Genomic DNA, 18366 nt, shown 5'->3' with positions numbered 1-18366 from the left:
GCATGCACTCCAGTTCTGTTCTGCTGTTTCCTCCAGCAAATAAGTAAAATGAGGATTGGCATAGCCAGATGTACATACGTCTGGGAACTCTGTTCCAATCTAGGTTCCAATATGTGTGCATACGGTGTTTAAAGCTGCACGTACACACATGAGTTGAAATAACTAAATTCAAAGCCAGCAGCCAAAGTTTCAAACAAAATTGTTTTCTCTGATCATTGAAATACAAAATGTATTATGATAGCACTAATTAAAATCCAACAATTAAACTTTTCTCTCTCTAGAGATCACATATGCCAGAGGGCCCTTTTGAATGTTGAGGGAGTGCTGGGAGTGTGACATGACACAAAATGGCTGCCATTGGTGGAGTATGGCATACAGCAAAATGAGAGAGAGGGCAGTCATGGTGAAGCTTTCCCCATAACAATGCGAGAAAAGCCTTAACCTGTTAAATTTTTGCCTAGAAAATAAGATAGAAGCAGGAAAAATGCATTAAAGGGGAGGGAGACCCATTGCCTCATGTCCAAACAACTCACTCATCAGTTATAGCTCTCACTTAAGATTTTGGCTAAAAACACAGACAGGAAGGAGCAACCATACTGGCTTATTTCACATAAATTACTTAGAAGAGTATCTGCACATTTTGCTTCATAGAATCATAGAATAACTTTATAGAGTAATGCGGGACACGGGTTGCAGCGTGGTCTAAACCACTGAGCCTCTTGGGCTTGCCAATCAGAAGGTCAGTGGTTCGAATCCCTGCAACGGGGTGAGCTCCCGTTGCTCGGTCCCTGCTCCTGCCAACCTCACAGTTTGAAAGCACACCAGTTCAAGTAGATAAATGGGTACCGCTGCGGCAGGAAGGTAAATGGTGTTTCCACCCAAAGCATTTTAGTCATGCTGGCCACATGACCCAGAAAGCTGTTTGTTGACAAACACTGGCTCCCTTGGCCTGAAAGCGAGATCAACACCGCACCCCATAGTCACCTTTGACTAGACTTAACCATCCAGGGGTCCTTTACCTTTTTTACCTTTAAAGAGTTAGAGACTTTTTTTTTTTAAGTAAAGCTCAGAGTCTGGGGCCACTAGGTGTACATATGAAGTGGGTGCTAGGTTGACAGCCCTTGTGCAGTAAGTGGAAACAGAGATGCTGAGTTTTGATGGCTATGTAACCAAAATAGGACCAATGAGAAGCAAAAGGGAGGTGTCAGCATGTTTGGGGGAAACCCAGGGTTTTCAGAAGTAGATAAAATCGAAGAGTTCTATGAGGGCAAAAATTTAAAAATAGATTAGTGCAAACTAAGTACGCTCCTTGGCCCCAGAATGTTGAGTGTCTCTTATAGAAGGAACAGGGAAATACATGGCAAAACTGGGTTGAAGGAACTAAAAGGAAATATCCTGATAGAAGGCATGGCTTGGCAGTTGGAATCATAAGCAGGACCACACCACACTGTCCCTTTATGTTACAAGTCCCACTATTTCCTATACAGTGGTACCTCAGGTTAAGTACTTAATTCGTTCCGGAGGTCCGTACTTAACCTGAAACTGTTCTTAACCTGAAGCACCACTTTAGCTAATGGGGCCTCCTGCTGCCGCTGCACCGCCGGAGCACGATTTCTGTTCTCATCCTGAAGCAAAGTTCTTAACCTGAAGCACTTTCTGGGTTAGCGGAGTCTGTAACCTGAAGCGTATGTAACCTGAAGTGTATGTAACCTGAGGAGTGGTACCTCGGTTTTTGAATGTCTCCGTTGATGAACGTTTCGGAACTCAAACGCCAAAAACCCGGAAGTAAATGCTTCCATTTTAGAACGCACCTCAGAAGTCGAACGGCTTCTGCTGTGGTACCACCGTATTTTTCTCAATTTTCTCTGTAAATTTGCAGACCGCCCGTTGCGCCTCGGTTTTCGAACATTGCGGAAGTCAAATGGTCTTCCTGAACGGATTATGTTCGAAAACCGAGGTTTCACTGTATTGCATATTTATTCTTTAATCCAGCCAGAATTATACAGACATATACTACAGAGAGAATCACAAGCACATGCTTACAAAATTCCAGATTAAGTTGGCCAGCTGCATTTCAGTGATGGTCCTCTTAAACAGCTTTATTTATCTTACAGCACTGTGTCATGATTGCAGCTCACAGTGAGAGACCATGTTTTAGTCATACAATATTTTCCTTTTATGTTGGCTTCTGCCAGAAACAACCCCTTGTAGTACTACTTCCTCTGTCCTGTCCGAAATGCAAGACATGGTTACATTACGCTGCTTGTTTCTCTTTCAACTTTCTCAGTGGTTGCAGCTCTTCGTGGGTGAACTCTCAGTGGTGCTGTCATGTCATGTGTTATGCAGTATTAGATGTTACAAGGGAAGGGAAGTAGACAGGGGCTAGTGTTTCTAGTAGCATCCATGAATTCTCCATATCATGTAGTTCTGGCTTGATGCTCTGATATAATGATAACTTGTTCCTAATAGTGCTATTTATCTAGAAAAAGAGGTGCTTGCCATGAACACCTCCCTTGTTCCCTTATGGTAATGGTGCCACTCTGAGAGGTGCCAGAACTGAGTTCTGGTGAGTTCCGGCTGAAAAAAAGCCCTGCTAATAGGGACTCTAATTTTAAAAACCATTGAAACTGTTCACCGTCAGAGTAGTTCCATTGCACAAACAGAAGTCCTTGTGCTCATAGACCTTCCCCCTACTTTCCCTCTTCCTGTGCTTCCCCATGCCATCCCCAAATCTGCTCCGGAGACTTGGCAAAATCCCTAGAACACCTTTAGGGAGTGTGCTGGGGGAGGCAAGGGAGGGAAAGTTCTGTTGCGCAGCCACCAGCCAGAAGTCCTTTTGCAAACGGAACAACTTCATTATATACTGCCCATTGGTTTTGTCACATGACTTAATAAGAATGTGAATCGCTTTTCTTGCTGTCTGAATTGTTGAATCACAGGCCTGTCACTCATGCTGCTGTAAGCATAGAGGTTACTCCGACACAGCTCTCTGAAAGCAAAACCCACATTCTTTATACAAAATACTTGTGCAATGCTTAGTGAGAATCAAGGTCTTTTTAAAATTACTCTGAATATGGGCAACACTCCTGTGAGGGAGCACTCCTTTAAGGTTTCCTGTTGGAATTTCCTCTTTCTGCCGCCAACTAAGGACTGGATAATGTATCTACCCAAGTCAACAGCTAGCCATCCATTGTTACATTGTGGGTGAGGAGCTTGCCAACTAGCAAAGCAGCAGAAAGACGCGAGTGTGTGACACGTTTCACATCTAATCTTTCTAAGGAATTCTGAGGTCGCTTTGTGCTCTTTCCCATCCAAATGGGATTTAAAGTTGGTTTTGAGTAGAGTTAAGATTTAATTATTGCACAGGTTTTATATTTGAATATTCTTATTAGCATATAAAGGATGACCTACTATAGAGCAGCACAGAACATCTGTTTCATTGGCTCAACCTTTAAACTTGCAGAATTATAATGGCTCCCGTTTGCCATCTGGACAGCTTTAAACCAGCCTAACCAAAGATTTTTTTCCCTAAATCCAGCTAATTAATTTTAGTTCGGTCTCTATCCTTGGCAATGAGGAATTTGCTATAAAGCTTATTTAAATATATTAGCAAATGCAGATGAGATATGATCTTGTTCCTTTTAGGAGAGTTGGCAGGCTTGCTGATAGCAAATAAGAGTTTTACTTGTAGCAAGTGGGAGAGTTGTCACTTTCTCTTTGTTTTACATTGGCACTATCTACTTGAGATTATTTTTTTAAAAGGTAGGTGTGGTCAGAGGTAGTTATTAGAGAATATTATGTACAAAAGCCAGCAATTTAGATAAAACATGTTTGGGGTTTATTGTGACCATACTCTTTAAATGCATTGATTCAAGATTCAATTCCAAAACGTATAGCATTTATAGTACAGTCCTATAGTGCAGTAAGCCCCACTGATTTCAGTTAATCATAGACAAGTGAATGCATGGTTTATTTTAGGAAATATACACCCCACCGTTCCATTATGTTTGCATTGCTTGAGGGTAGCTACAACAATTAAAAACAAAAGATATTAAAAGTGGAAATGGACTTAGCACATAAAACAAAGGTCTGCCTGAATCTTCTACATGCTTGCCATATCCTGGAATTTTAAACTAATAGGTTGAGAGGCAGTAAGAAAGGGGGCCCAAGGGATAAGGTATTCTACAATCTGAGGATGCCCTCTCTCTTCTTCCAGCCAATTGTGCCTAAGCCCTGGGCAGGACTTAGTGATGGGTTTCTCTGGTAGAACTCAGGGAGTGAACAGGCTGGTAGACAGGAAGACTGTCTCCAGGTAGCCCTGATGCAATTCCTATAGGGCTTCACAGGTTAATCTTCAGTACTTAAAATTGTATCTGCAAACAAATTGTTACAGAAGAGGACCAATTATGTTCCCATGGTCAAATGCCTACTAGCATCATTGCTGCTGCATTTTGTACAAACTGAAGGTTCTGAAGACTCTTCACAGGCAGGGTGTAGTAATACAGTCTGAATGTAGTGAATGCATGAGTACTCTGGCTAGATCTATCTTCACAGGAATGGGAATAGCTGGTACACGACCAGCCTAAGCTGCATAGACACTCTTGGCCACAGCTACTCTCTGGACATCCAGAGGCAAAACCAGATTCAGGAGCACTCCCAAACTGATTTTCAGGAGGAGTGCTCCCTCATTCAAAACCAGCTGAATCTCAGTTACATCAATATCTCTCCTGACCAGGTGTGTATCTGTTTGGTCTGGATTAAGGATCAGTTTATTAGCCCACATCCAGACCATTATTTGACCCATTGTTTCACCTACACATCCAGCTGAAGAAAACCCAGATTCATAAATCCACAAAGAGAAAGTAGTCTTTGGTTGGTGGTATAACCTTAGTAGCATAGGATATGAGAAACTTTTGTTTACATTCTTGCTTCCTTGCAAGTGCAAGTAGCTTTATATCTTTTATTTAGCATTGGATTGTAACATCAGTGCAAATTAATGTGCTTCACAGTATTTGATTCCCACGTGGTTACTAGGGTTGTGAATGTATGCACATGTACTTGGGAGTAAGGCTTTCTGGATTCAGTGGGAGTTGTGGCCCAGGAAATATTAGTAGAATCAAACTGAAAGTCATTTTAAAACAAACAGTTCTTAATTATGCAAGTATAACATTACCTTTAATTGCACTTTTATAAGCTTTATCCTTAAAAAAAAAAAAATCGCAGTAAAATATACATGGCTGCTGTAATACTTGTCCTTAGAATCCGTTTCATATGATGAGCAATGTGAAATTCTAAAAACAGGGTACACACTAGACAAAGAAGCCCCTATACAAAAAACACATGAATGTGACTCTCTCTTTCTAAAGTATTGTCCCAGTCTTATAAATAATTTGCTTTTTTGTTCAACAGGTGTTAAGATGAGTGGAAGGGACCTTCGAGGATTTACTACATCTCCCAGGAGTAGCGATATAGGTAGACTTTTAAAATCCATTTCAATGTTCCATTTCCACTGTTTGTGTCACAGCTTGCCTTGCTCAGTATTAGCCAGCTGTATTAGTTACACAGAGATTATTACATAGAGTTTACGTGGAGTCCATGATTTATGAGATTTATCCTATAATTCTATGCTCTGGCTTCTAGGAAACTTAGCTGACATTGCTTGATGAAGTTGTTTCTACTTTTGTGAGTGGGTATTTGCTTCCCACAGTGGCAGCAGTCAGCCTCTCTCTGTGATGGACAGAGGCATCATGGGGTTTGGCAGGAGTCCTGCTCTTGCAACATTTAGCAGGGGAAGGACCATAGTTTAGGTGTACAGCATCTGCTTTGCATGCAGAAGGTCCCAGGTTCCATCCCCAGCATCTACAAGTAGGGTTGGGAGAGAACCATACCTGAAATCCAGAAAAGTCATTGCTAGTCAGTGTAATGGTAAAGGTAAAGGAACCCTGGACGGTTAAGTCCAGGCAAAGGCGACTATGGGGTGCGGTGCTCATCTCGCTTTCAGGCTGAGGCAGACGGTGTTTGTCCACAGACAGCTTTTTGGGTCATGTGGCCAGCATGACTAAACAGCTTCTGGCTCAACGGAACACCATGACGGAAGCCAGAACGCACGGAAACACTGTTTACCTTCCTGCCACAGCAGTACCTATTTATCTACTTGCACTGGTCTGCTTTCGAACTGCTAGGTTGGTGGGAGCTGGGACAGAGCAACGGGAGCTCACTCCGTTGCGGGGATTTGAACTGCCGACCTTCCAATCGGCAAGCCCAAGAGGCTCAGTGGTTTAGACTACAGCGCCACCCGCGTCCCTACTAGTCAGTGTAGACAGTAGTGAGCTTGATGGATCAATGATCTGATTCAGAATAAGGCAGCTGCCTATGTTCTTTACTTTCTAATTAGCAGATAGTTAAGTGTCATGCAAGCCACTGTCTCACTGTAACCCAAATGGCGGTTACATTTTTCCTTCTTGCAAGCAGAGGTCCATACTGAGCCTGCAAGCCTGAACTGATAGCCACTATAATATGTAACAGTTCATTGCTTAGGTGATTATTGATATTTCTCTAGCTTCACAGGCCTGGCACTTCAGTTCAAGTGTTGGGTCGCTGAGACAGTGGCTTGCATGAAATATTTTTTTGTATTTTTCAGGAAAAAAATGAAAAGCGTCATGTGTTGTCTTTCCTATTCATGTTTTGTTATAATTGCAATGGAGTAACTTTGTTTTTAAAAGAGAAAGTTCTTTTGTTCTCATTGTGTTTCAAAACACATAATGGCTGGAGACTTTATTCATGTTTGAATTGTTTCATGCTTCAACTAGAAAGCTTGGTGGTTCGTATGAAAAATGGCCTTAAGAGTTCCAAGTATAAACCTGTTGACTACGAGCAGCTACTTGCAATGACTGAAGCCAAAAAATTGGAATCTGCTAACATTCTATTAAAGGTAAGTGTTGTGATTTCTGATGGATGTAGACTGCAACTTTAGATGTTGAGGGTGAAAGTGCCATAGGAGCTGGTGGTTGATGTATGCACAAGGAGATCCTGCTGTCCATAAGTAAAGGTACTGAAAAAAATATATAAAGTGAGTAATGATGGCTAGATATTGGGTAACAAAATTAACTGTTAAATGACTAACTGCAAAGGGGCCAAGTTTACTTCTCATGGCTTGTTTACAGGAGTGAGGTGGGCATGATTTGAGCAGCCACACATTGTGTTTGTGGTTTGGCTTAGTGCTAAACCTAAAGCTGCAACAGATTTAGTCATTGTTGTCTCCTGTGATGAAAGGGTTTCTGTCTCTTAATACTAGCAAAGAGCTGCTAAGCCCATTGCTATGGGGGCTAGATCTAAGGCTCTATAATAGTGTGAGGGGCATTTTGTCATCCAGCAGCTCACCTGGGAACAGTTGCTACTCTCCCTGGATGAGCAGGGAAGTAGCAAATTGCAAAACTGTTTTTCAACTGTTTTTACAAAACCGATTAATATGTGGTGGTAGCCCACAAGTTTTGGGCAGGTGGAAAGGCCTTGACAGACTAGATACATTACCGTCCTTATGTCTTATGTTTCCTGCCTTGTATTAAACTGTAGCAACAGAAGAACATAATGGCTAGGGTGTGCATTACTGTAAAATTATTCACCATCATTTTTATAGATAGAACATGCAGCCGAAGGTAAAACGAACAGTGTTCTCGTGAGTTGCTTTGAACACAAACATTAGATTTAGATGACAATCTTATATACACTTAACTTGGGAGGAAGCTCTGTTGAACTCAAAATGGCTTGCTTCTGAGTCAACATGTACATATTTTTTCTGTTAGCTGATTTTATTTTGTAGTATTTTCCATACAGGTGGGACCTGCAACAAATCATTGCAGTGTGCAGTGCTTCTGTTCAGGATTTCTGTCAGCTGGCCATGAACTTTTGCAGGGTGCACTTCTTCATTCTCCATCCCTCGCAGGTTTTCCATTCCCTACCCCAATAGTGAGTCACAATTCTAGTACTCGGGTATCTGGGCACATAAAAATGTGGTTCAAGGTTGCCAGTGTAAGTCTGACAGTCTTACAAGCACAGCAGATACTCTCACACCTTAGGATCATCCCATCATAGCAACAACTTTGGTAGGCCCAATACGAAACAGGAATACTATTCAAACATCTGTGTAGGTACTGGAAATGGCTTAGGAAAGAGGGAATCTTCAGACTGGAGCTGCTTGGCTGGCCCAGGGACTTCATACGCTGCAGCAAAATTGTGGCTATTTCTTTTTTTAAGAGTATGCCAGTGGTTTTTAAAATGTCGTGTGGGTTACAGTTAGGTGGTTCTTCCCACTTGCTAAGAGGGTGCTGTGTTAGCTGTTAGAGCAGAAAAAGACTTTTTGAGTCGTAGAGTAAAAATAATTGATAGAAATATGAACATAAGAAGAGGCCCACCTAGTCCAGCATCCTCTTCTCAAACTGGCCAACCAGCTACTTATGGGAAGACTGCAAACAGGACCTGAGTGCAACAGCCCTCTCCCCACTTGTGTTCTTCAGCAAGCGGTATATAAAGTCAAACTTACTCTGATACTGAAGGCAGTACAGTCATACCTCGGGTTAAAGACGCTTCAGGTTGAGTGTTTTCAGGTTGCGTCCCGCGGTGAACCGGAAGTAATGGAACAGGTTACTTCTGGGTTTTGCTGCTCACACATGCGCAGACACTCAGAATGACATCATGCGCAGACGCAGCGAATCGCAACCCGTGCACGCACAGACGCAGGTTGCGTTCTGCTCATGACGCGAACGGGGCTCCGGAAGGGATCCCATTTGCATCCAGAGGTACCACTGTACATAGGTTTCATAGCCAGTGTTAGAAACTGAGATATAAAAACTAGGAGCTAAATTGCACCTTAAACCTAGGTTCTGGGCACAACAACGGAATGTCTAGACGCTTTTTTTAAATAACAAGAATACAAAGCTGAAAATGAACAAACTGCAGCTAAAACATTATGTTCATTTTTCACATGGTCTAGTCCTTCCCCTGCCCACCCCACTAATATTCTTAAGAGGGTCTCTTCTCTAGTCTTCAGAGACTAGAGAAGTGGGGAGGCAGAAAAAGGTCCTCTTTTCCTTCCACTCAGCAGTTTTAATCTGAAATCTTAGGCACAGTACTGCACGCAGAGCTCAGAAACTGCTCGCGCTAATGAAATTCATTGTCGCAAGCTGCGCCTAAATAATAATAATGATAATAATAATAATAATAATAATAATAATAATAATTTATTATATATACCCCTCCCCTCTGGCTGGGTTTCCCCTGCCACCCTGGGTGGCTTCCAACAAAATATTAAAATACAATAGTCTATTAAACATTAAAAGCTTCCCTAAACAGGGAACAATGGGAGTTTCGAACACTTTTCATAGCTAGTAGCTATCGATAGCATTCTCTTCTGTGACTTTGTCTAATCATATTTTTAAGCCATCAAATTGGTGGTTATCACTACAACTTGTGGGGGGAAATTCCATGTGCTTTGTGAAAAAGTACTCTGCCTGTTCTGAATTTCGCACCATTCAGCTTCATTAGTTGTCCCCTGGTTCTCATATTATGAGAGAGGGAGAAAAACTTTCTCTGTCCATTTTCTGCACACGATGCATAATCTTTTACACCTGCTGACTGTTTTTGTAAACTAAGCCCCAGTTGCTGATTTGTTTCTGCCTCAGAATCATTCTGATTTCTTAACTTTTTCTAGATCTGCAAAACCCTTCTGAAGTGTGGCAGCCAGATCTGTAAACAGTATTCCAAATGCACAATATGTTTGTATAACAGTATTATGCTATTGGCAGTTTTATTTTCAATCCCTTTCCTACTGATCCCTACAATGGAATGTGCCATTTTCACAGCTGCTGCACACTGGCTGACATTTTCATTGGATGATCTGCCATGATTCCAAAATCTCTTCCCTGGTCAGTCAATGCCACTTCAGACCACAGAAGTGTGTATATGAAGTTAGGATTTTTTGCCCTAATCTGAATCACTTTTCACTTGTTTCGATTGAGTATAATACCCATTCACTCAGTATGAAGAGATCCATTTGGAAATCCTCACATTGTTTTTGTTCTTGCTACCCTAACACCAGCATACATGGCCACCTCACTTCTTGCCCCAACTCCAGATAATGTATGAACAAGTTAAAAAGCAGAGGCTTTCCATCCTTCCATTGTGAGAACTGACAATTTATTCCCATTCTCCACTTTCTGTTCTTTAATCAGTAACTGTCCTCTTATTATATGGCTGCTAAGCTTACTCTGGAGTTTTTGTTGAGGGGCTTTATCAAAAGCTTTTTGAAATAAGTAAACAGACACATGGTCTATGGCACATCATGGGCAACCGTGCTTCATGGCGCTGACCCCATCAGTGCTGTTCGTTTTTTTGTAAGTGTGCTAAAGCCATTATTCCTGGAAACTTTAATTTGCTGGTTCTGTTGGTTTTGTGCTTGTAGGGGCAAAGTACATATTACTTTTGATTTATACAAGCAAGAAAAGAGAAGGAGCTGGAAGCAACATTTGTGTCCAGATATATGGTTCTTTAGGAAGGCTTTTTAGGAATATCCCCATATTTCTAGGCTTTTCCGTTTTTATTCTGCATTAGCCAAGGGGATGAGAGAATGAGCTATGGTGAGGGACACACTTCAAATTAGACAGTATTTTCCTGTTTCCATTCGTAGTTCTTGGCGTTTGCCAGTCATGTGACTGTGTCCCAAGATTGTGTACCTCTGAGTTCAAGTTGCCATGAATCACGAGTGGGAGAGAACTATTGCGCTCAAATCCTGCTTGTGAATTTCCCATAGGCATCTAGTCAGCCAGCGTGAGGACAGAATGCTAGTCCTAGGATCATGTGCTGTAGAAAAAGAATGTGCCTGGTTGTTTTTTAAGGAGTGTGTCATTTTTAAAGCAACACTGGAAGTATAGAAAGGAGGGAGAGAGCAATAGAAAAGCGAGAGAGAGCAGTAGTCAAGTCACAGTGATAATGGAGAGCTCTAAGCATTTCCCCCCATGGGGAAAATAATGACATCACACTGTACTTTTGTTGGAACTGGAATGTGTCATTTCTGCAGATGCTCTGTTTGTTGCTTAAGCTGTAGAGTGCATATATCCTGCCAGGATTGGATGTGTTTTCACTGTCCCCATAAGCATCTCCCAATGGCTGCGGCAATTAGCTCTAGTACTCATGCCAGTTCACGCTGTTTCCCTTGCAAGTTGTCACTGATCCCCTCCCTGCCGGCTCTACAGACAGAGACATTAAAGTCTGCATGAAAGATCAGCAGCGTCAGCACACTGAGAACCCTTGTGCCAAAGCAGAACGTACTTTTAAGCATGGACACAAAGATCCCAGCAGAGGAGTTGTGTTTCTGCTTTATAGCTGAATTGCCAAATCAGCACTGCAGGAAGTTCCTGGGTAGAAGGCAATGGTTTGGGGAGCTTTGCACAATCTCTACATGGTGCTTCCCACCCCATAGACAGGTCTGAATGCCAAATGCATTACCACATCTTTCCTGAGTAACACACTTCCACATGATGTTTCCAAGTGGAAAGTTGCTGTCATAATATGTTCAAGTGTGTATATGCACTAAATGTTTTGGATAATGTTTTGCTTTCTCCCATTCCAAAGAGCTGGTGTCACTAAGGTTACTTCTTACCGTCAACTTCTTCTGGAATGGATGTGGTAGTGATAGTAATTACATCAGTATGCGATAAAAGGAGTGCAAAAAACCTATAGACTTGGCTTTGCCTATGATTCCAGATCTTGCAGGTTGGCAGTTTGAATCCCCATGACGGTGTGAGCTCCCGTTGCTCAGTCCCTGCTCCTGCCAACCTAGCAGTTATAAAGCACGTCAAAGTGCAAGTAGATAAATAGGTACCGCTCCGACGGGAAGGTAAACAGCATTTCCGTGCGCTGCTCTGGTTAGCCAGAAGCGGCTTAGTCATGCTGGCCACATGTACGCCAGCTCCCTTGACCAATAAAGCGAGATGAGCGCCACAACCCCAGAGTCGTCCGTGACTGGACCTAATGGTCAGGGGTCCCTTTACCTTTACATATTGCTGTAAAGGTTTCATATATTTTATTATTAACTTTATACAATTCCACTCAATATCACTCTTCTCTGGGCACTCGACAAAACTTTGAACAATGAAATACCATGGTAAGATCCAATATCGCACCACTGGATGTGACAGAATTCCCATTCTTCCTCTTGCCCCTCCATCCGAATTCATTCCAGAGGGCACCCCAACCCTTCGGATTTTGGAGGCATGCAGGGGAGGAAAGATAAGTCCCACGACCGCTTAGTTATTGGTTACTTGCTTTGTATAGCTGGGTTTTGTTTTGTTACACTGTTCTAAGTGTTTGGTTGGAAGACATATACCATGTTGGTATATTTATAGGCACGTTAAAAATAATATTTGGCTTTCTTTGAAATAGACATAAATTGGTTGTGAGTGAACAGGTAACTTATTATTACTTTCTTGGTTTCTACACATAAATAGTGGACTAGATTACTGACATTTGCGAGTTTTGTGTTATGCTTGAATGGCAGCTGGTGGCTGGATGTGCAAAGCTTGAGAGCAGCAGCTGGTACAGCATGAGGTAGATTGGGGCAGTGTATAAATGGCCTTTGTTTCTAGAACAAATTTCCTTTTAATTTAACTGTGGTTCTGATTATTCATGAGCCATTGACCTATAGGAGCAACCAGAGCCTTGTCTTTGAAGAAACAATTTTAGAGGCCCGCAGAACTCATCTTATATTTATATAAAATTATAAATTTATTATACTTACTTTTTAAAAAAATAATCTACCTAGATTAAAAAGACTGAACACGCTTCAAAAATCAACAAAGAACAAATGCTGCAGAAGCGGCATAATCAAGTGTGGTGGTCAGAGCACAAGAGACTGCATAGAAGCCGGTAAGAAGTGGGAAAGTTTGATCAAGCAATTCAGAAATTGATAGTACAAGGCTAAGGTGCAGCAGGCATAGCTTAACAGATATCTGTTAAAAGATAATTGAGCGTATAATGGTTGGTGAATTTTAGCCTTCTGAAAACATACCAAATGGAAATATCTGTGTCATGTCAGAATTAGTAGGGGAGGGGAGATGGAAGATCTGATTTACATACCACTTCTGGACAGTGAATGGATTGACACGACTTACTGGGGTATGGAGACAGGATGGCTGCTATAGCACAGTTGAGAGCAATAGAATGCTGCAACCACAGGGATGTTCCTGTGATATTGTGAGGAGCCGGAAAAGTGGAAATGCCTTTTGGAGAAGGAGGGACCTGGGTAGCAGGTTATGTTTCCGAAGGACAGGGTCACCAGTATATGAGAATGGACTTGAGCACAGGTTGGTGCTGGTAATTGCAGCAGCAGATTGGGCTGGCCAAGGTAATTCTGAGAACTAGGAAGTGAGACTTCTTGCAGGGAAAGATTTGCCACCTGAGGAGACTTCTAGAGAACAAAACTGATTTATGATGGCTTCCATGGTGGGAAGGGGAGCAGAAAAGCCTAGAAAGTGATCATAAGCCAGAAGATTGTATTCCTCCCAAAACATATTGTTCAGGAGAGAGAGAGGATCCTTGACATTTCAGCCCTATAACTGCTCTTACACATCTTTTGAGAAGTCATGTACGGGAACTCGAGCACAGACGAGGCTTTTCACAACCTAGATTGAATCTGTGGATGGCCTGATGCAGTACCGAGGCAAGAAAGGAGGTGTTAGAGGATGCAGAGAAGGTGGTAATGTTCTTCAATTTCAGCCAGGAGGTTGAAGCTGGGTAGTTGAAATAGGACAAGTGAAGATACTAGATGTGAGAAGTTAGGAGTGATATACTAGGATGGAATATAGATGTGCACCTGGCAATAGGGGACCAGATTGAGTCAAATATGGGTTTGTTGCATTTTGTACCAGGATTCTGGTGTAGGAAAGGCATAGCAAAATGGGGAGTGAATACAGAAGAAGCATAATCATTATGGGCAGTCAGGCCAAGGCATAAAGCCTAGACATAAATCAGCCCCCACCCCAAGGCAATTCGAAGAATAAGGGAGAAAGAGAACTTTGTGGGTGGATACAGTGTACAAAAAGTGGTATTGGCACTGGAAATACTGAAAACATTTTAGGTGGACTAAGTGAACTGTTTCACTTGAGAAATACTATTCTAGTTCCTGGGAATCCATTGGTGAAGATTTCAGTTCACTTTGTTGCCGCAAGAAAAGGATGTTAAGAAAGACATACAGTATTCCATGGATCTATGAAATGAAGTTGCATTTAAGTGAATGACTAGTGTCAGGGAACTGCCATCGGAAGGAAGGGAAGTGAAAGGGCTCACACAGGTTGGGAGAGACTCAGCAGCTGAAGAGGGAACCAGTAGGGGGAGAGGAGCTGGGCTGAGGGAAAGGGAGCTGGAGGGATGGCTCAGAGACACTTCCAGCGAAAACAGTGGGGAGGTTTCAGGACCTCCTGTAGGGACACCCACTCCTCGCCGGAAACTGTCACGCAGAGAGTCCAGAAGACGTGTTTCCGTTAAGGAGCTTTTATGTTGGAAGCGATTCCGAAAGCAACCACTGTCGGAATCTGCCAGCGACTGACGGAGCCATGTTTAAGGGGCTCCGTTACAGACAGAGGTTTGCAAACTTGACCAAACTCTGAGGGACTAGGATTTTACACACAAGCAGCTCATCGTCCCATCACAGCATTCCGACAGTCTTCGTGAGCAGCTTGTGCAGGAGAAGGCATCATGAGCAACCCAGCCGGAACCGGAGAAGCAGGAGCTGGAGCGGGTCCAAGCCTGGAAGAAAGGTACCGGGTGTTGGAGGTCCAGCTAGCGCTGCAGACGGCGAGGCTTGAGGAGAGGAGGGCTCAGGATGCAGACAAAAAGGGGAAAGACACCCAGCTCGTCAGAAAGGTACCAGGATTGGTGCAGAAGTTTGGGGGGGAGCCCAAAGACTATCATGGCTTTCGGACAGAGATGCAATATGCCCTCAATCTGCAGTTTGATGAATTCCCTGACGAGGAATCAAGAGTGGCTTTCGTGATTGGGCATCTTGAAAAGGGGGCGAGAGACTGGGTTAGACCCCTGATGGCAGCGAATAGTGACGTCCTAAAGGACACGATGAAGTTCTTTCGCGCCATGGATCTGATGTTTTCCAGCGATATTGAACAGGGAGTGGTCCGCAGACAGTTAATGGCTTGCAAACAGGGGAGCCGATCTGTCCGTGAGTACTGGACTGAATTCACCATGTTGATCCATAAATTGGGGTGGGATCTATCGGCGGAACCCATTCAAATGCTTTTTGAAGAAGGGCTTTCTTCGGCTGTGAAAGACGAACTTTCCCGGGCGCCCAGGGCGGAGTCTATGGACCAGCTGACCAAATCAGCGCTGACCATAGGAGCGCGCCAGGAGGCGAGAGCATTGGAGAGGCGGGAAGGGAAGGGGGAACGTTGGAAGGAGTTCCTCATTCCAGACATTCCAGAGCCAACTTTCCCGCCGGCAGAGCCGATGGAAATCGGAACAGCGCGCGCGCGCGCAGTTTCAAAGCCCAGTGAGGGGGGAAAGAAGGAGGGAAAAGGCGCCCGGAAATGCTATCTCTGCCAACAGCCAGGTCACTTTGCCAGAGTCTGCCCCCAGAGGAAGGAATGGCAAGGGATGGTAGGAGCTGTGGAGGGAAGAGAGGAAGAAATACCGAAGCAAGTAAAAGCCAACGCCTGGCTGCCACCGTCGGGGCACAGCAGTCAGGCCAAAGAGCAGTGAAAGTGCCCACGCCAGAACCTCCTAAACCCGCCCTAGTGATAGAAGTGGCGCTAGAGCTGCCAAACGGACACCCTCTAAAGATAAAGGCGCTGTTGGACTCAGGCAGCTCCTGCAATTTCATGAGCAAAGAGTTTGCAGCTGAACACCAGATACAGACGATCCCTTTAAGCAACCCCCTGCAGGTGACCACGATCGATGGCAGGGAGCTGTTGGGAGGAGAAGTCAGCTTGCAGACCGTCCCAATGATAATGAAGGTGGCAAGGCACACCGAACTGATAGCGTTTAATGTGGCCACCTTGGGAGGAGCTCCCATTATATTGGGGATGAGCTGGCTAGCGTTACATGATCCGCTGGTGGGCTGGCATCAGAGAGTGGTTTCTTTTGGTTCAGCACATTGCTTAGAACACTGCAAAGAGGGAAAGGGTTTGGCAGGGGCCCAAGCCACCCTAGCAGGGACTGAAGTAACGGAGAACGTGAAGGTACCACGACAATACGCAGATCTCCGCGACGTCTTCAGCGAAAGGGAAGCTGACCAATTACCCCCGCATAGACCCTTTGACTGTCAAATCAATTTACTCCCTGGGGCACAGCTCCCTGTAGGCAAGCTGTACGCCATGTCAGACAGAGAGATGCAGGAGCTAAGAGAGTTCATTGACAAGAACCTGAAGAGAGGGTTCATCAGAGAGTCCAGGGCGGTGGGGGGCAGCCCAGTGTTTTTTGTGGATAAAAAAAACACGAACAAGCCGAGGCTTGTGTGTGACTTCAGGGCCTTAAATGCAGTGTCAGAACCAGTGGCTTTCCCTATGCCCAGGATTGACGACATTTTGACAAGGGTCAGGAAGGGAAAGATTTTTACTAAACTGGACCTAAGGGGGGCGTACAACCTGATACGAATAAGGAAGGGGGATGAATGGAAAACCACCATGTTCACCCCTTTGGGGGCATTTGAATATTTAGTTATGCCCTTCGGCCTACAAGGAGGCTCCGCGTGCTTTCAATCGTTTATGAACCACGTCCTGGGGCCTTTGCTTTACAAGAATTGTGTGGCCTTCTTAGACGACGTGTTGGTGTATTCTGAGAATGAGGAGCAGCATGTGAGAGACGTCAGAGAAGTGTTGAGCAGGCTGCAAGCCAACCAGCTGTGGGTGAAACTGGAGAAGTGTCAGTTTCATACCAAGGAGGTGGAATTCCTGGGGTATCGCCTGTCAGACAAGGGATTGGCCATGGATCCCGGCAAGGTCCAGGCGGTGCTGGAATGGAAAACACCCAAAACAAGGAAGGATGTGCAGAGGTTCCTAGGATTTGGGAACTTCTATCGTAAGTTCATCCGAAACTTTGCCCACCTGACGGCGCCCATTACGGACTGTCTCAGCAGTAAAAAGAAGTTCGTTTGGACTGAGGAGGCGGAGCGAGCATTTGAGGAACTAAAAAGGGCCTTCGCCTCGGAACAACAACTCCTGCATGTGGATTTACAAAAACCGATGAGAGTGGAAACTGACGCATCAGACAGAGCGATTGGGGCGGTGCTTCTGCAGCCAGGGAAGGAGGAGTCAGAGTGGAGACCGTGTGCCTTTTTTTCGCGAAAGCTGAACAAATCCGAGAGGAACTACACGGTGTATGACCGAGAACTACTAGCCATTCATGAGGCGTTCCGGAGATGGAGGCACCTGCTAATTGGCGCACAACATAAGGTGCAAGTGTGCACTGACCACAAGAACCTAGAGTATTGGAGGACGGCACGAGTGCTCAACCAACGGCAAGTGAGATGGGCCCAGGAGTTCTCCAAATTTAACTTTGAGATTTGTTACGTGCCAGGCCCAGAGAACATTAGGGCGGACGCTCTCTCACGCAAACCTGAATATTTGGAGGAGGAGGGAGCACCCGAAGAGAGACATGTCATTCCAGAGGACCGCTGGGTGTGTGGGGCGGCATTGGTGGGACAAAGAGAACTGGTAGAGGAAACAGAGAATGATGAATACGCCCAGAATAAGCTCAGAGGTCTTAGGGGTGAGGGAGAGGAACCAGGGGGTTTCGAGGAAAGAAATGGAGCTTTGTATTACAAAGGGGCACTGTATATCCCTGAAGGAGACTTAAGAGGGAGGGTACTCAAGCAGTTGCACGACAGCCCCACGGCGGGGCATTTTGGACAACACAAAACCATGTGGTTGGTCACCAGGGAATTTTGGTGGCCTAAGGTGAGGGAAGATGTACGGGAGTATGTAAGAGGGTGTGAGCAATGCCAGCGAGCCAAAGGGGAGAGGCGGGCACCGGCGGGGCTATTAGAACCCTTACCAACCCCAGAACGACCTTGGGAGGCAGTGTCGATAGATTTTATGACTGATCTGCCGAAGTCCAAGGGGAAAACAGCCATCATGGTGGTGGTAGACCTACTAACAAAGATGTGCCACTTTGTAGCCTGCTCGCATGCAGTCACGGCGGAAGAGACAGCGAAGTTATTTGTAGAACACATTTTTAGGTTGCACGGGGTGCCATTGAGGGTGGTCTCAGACCGAGGAAAACAATTTACGTCCAGGTTCTGGAGGAAGCTCATGAGCTTACTGCAGGTGGAGGTCAACTTTTCGACTGCCCGGCACCCTGAAACCAACG

The 18366-nt window shown here is 44.4% G+C and overlaps 1 protein-coding gene across 6 annotated transcripts in view; it reads left to right on the top strand.

Moving 5' to 3' along the window:
* Positions 1–18366, top strand: part of CCDC148 (coiled-coil domain containing 148) — a gene marked incomplete at its 5' end in the record, with an annotated part of 109019 nt that overhangs the window by 26624 nt on the left and 64029 nt on the right. For 5 of the 6 annotated variants that reach the window (XM_081006980.1, XM_081006979.1, XM_081006978.1 and 2 more), the window contains 3 exons: positions 5410–5472; positions 6810–6931; positions 12815–12918. In XM_081006980.1, the coding sequence (XP_080863106.1) occupies positions 5410–5472; positions 6810–6931; positions 12815–12918 (289 nt within the window). Of the gene's footprint in view, positions 1–4576; positions 4736–5409; positions 5473–6809; positions 6932–12814; positions 12919–18366 lie in introns of those variants that run through there. The other variant, XM_081006983.1, reaches the window with a different exon arrangement.

This window comes from Podarcis pityusensis (assembly GCF_964106645.2).
Source record: "Podarcis pityusensis genome assembly, chromosome: 1".
Taxonomy (NCBI): Eukaryota; Metazoa; Chordata; class Lepidosauria; order Squamata; family Lacertidae; genus Podarcis; species Podarcis pityusensis.
Note: the sequence above shows the minus strand (reverse complement) of the source record. Positions and strands in the feature narration are given on the sequence as shown.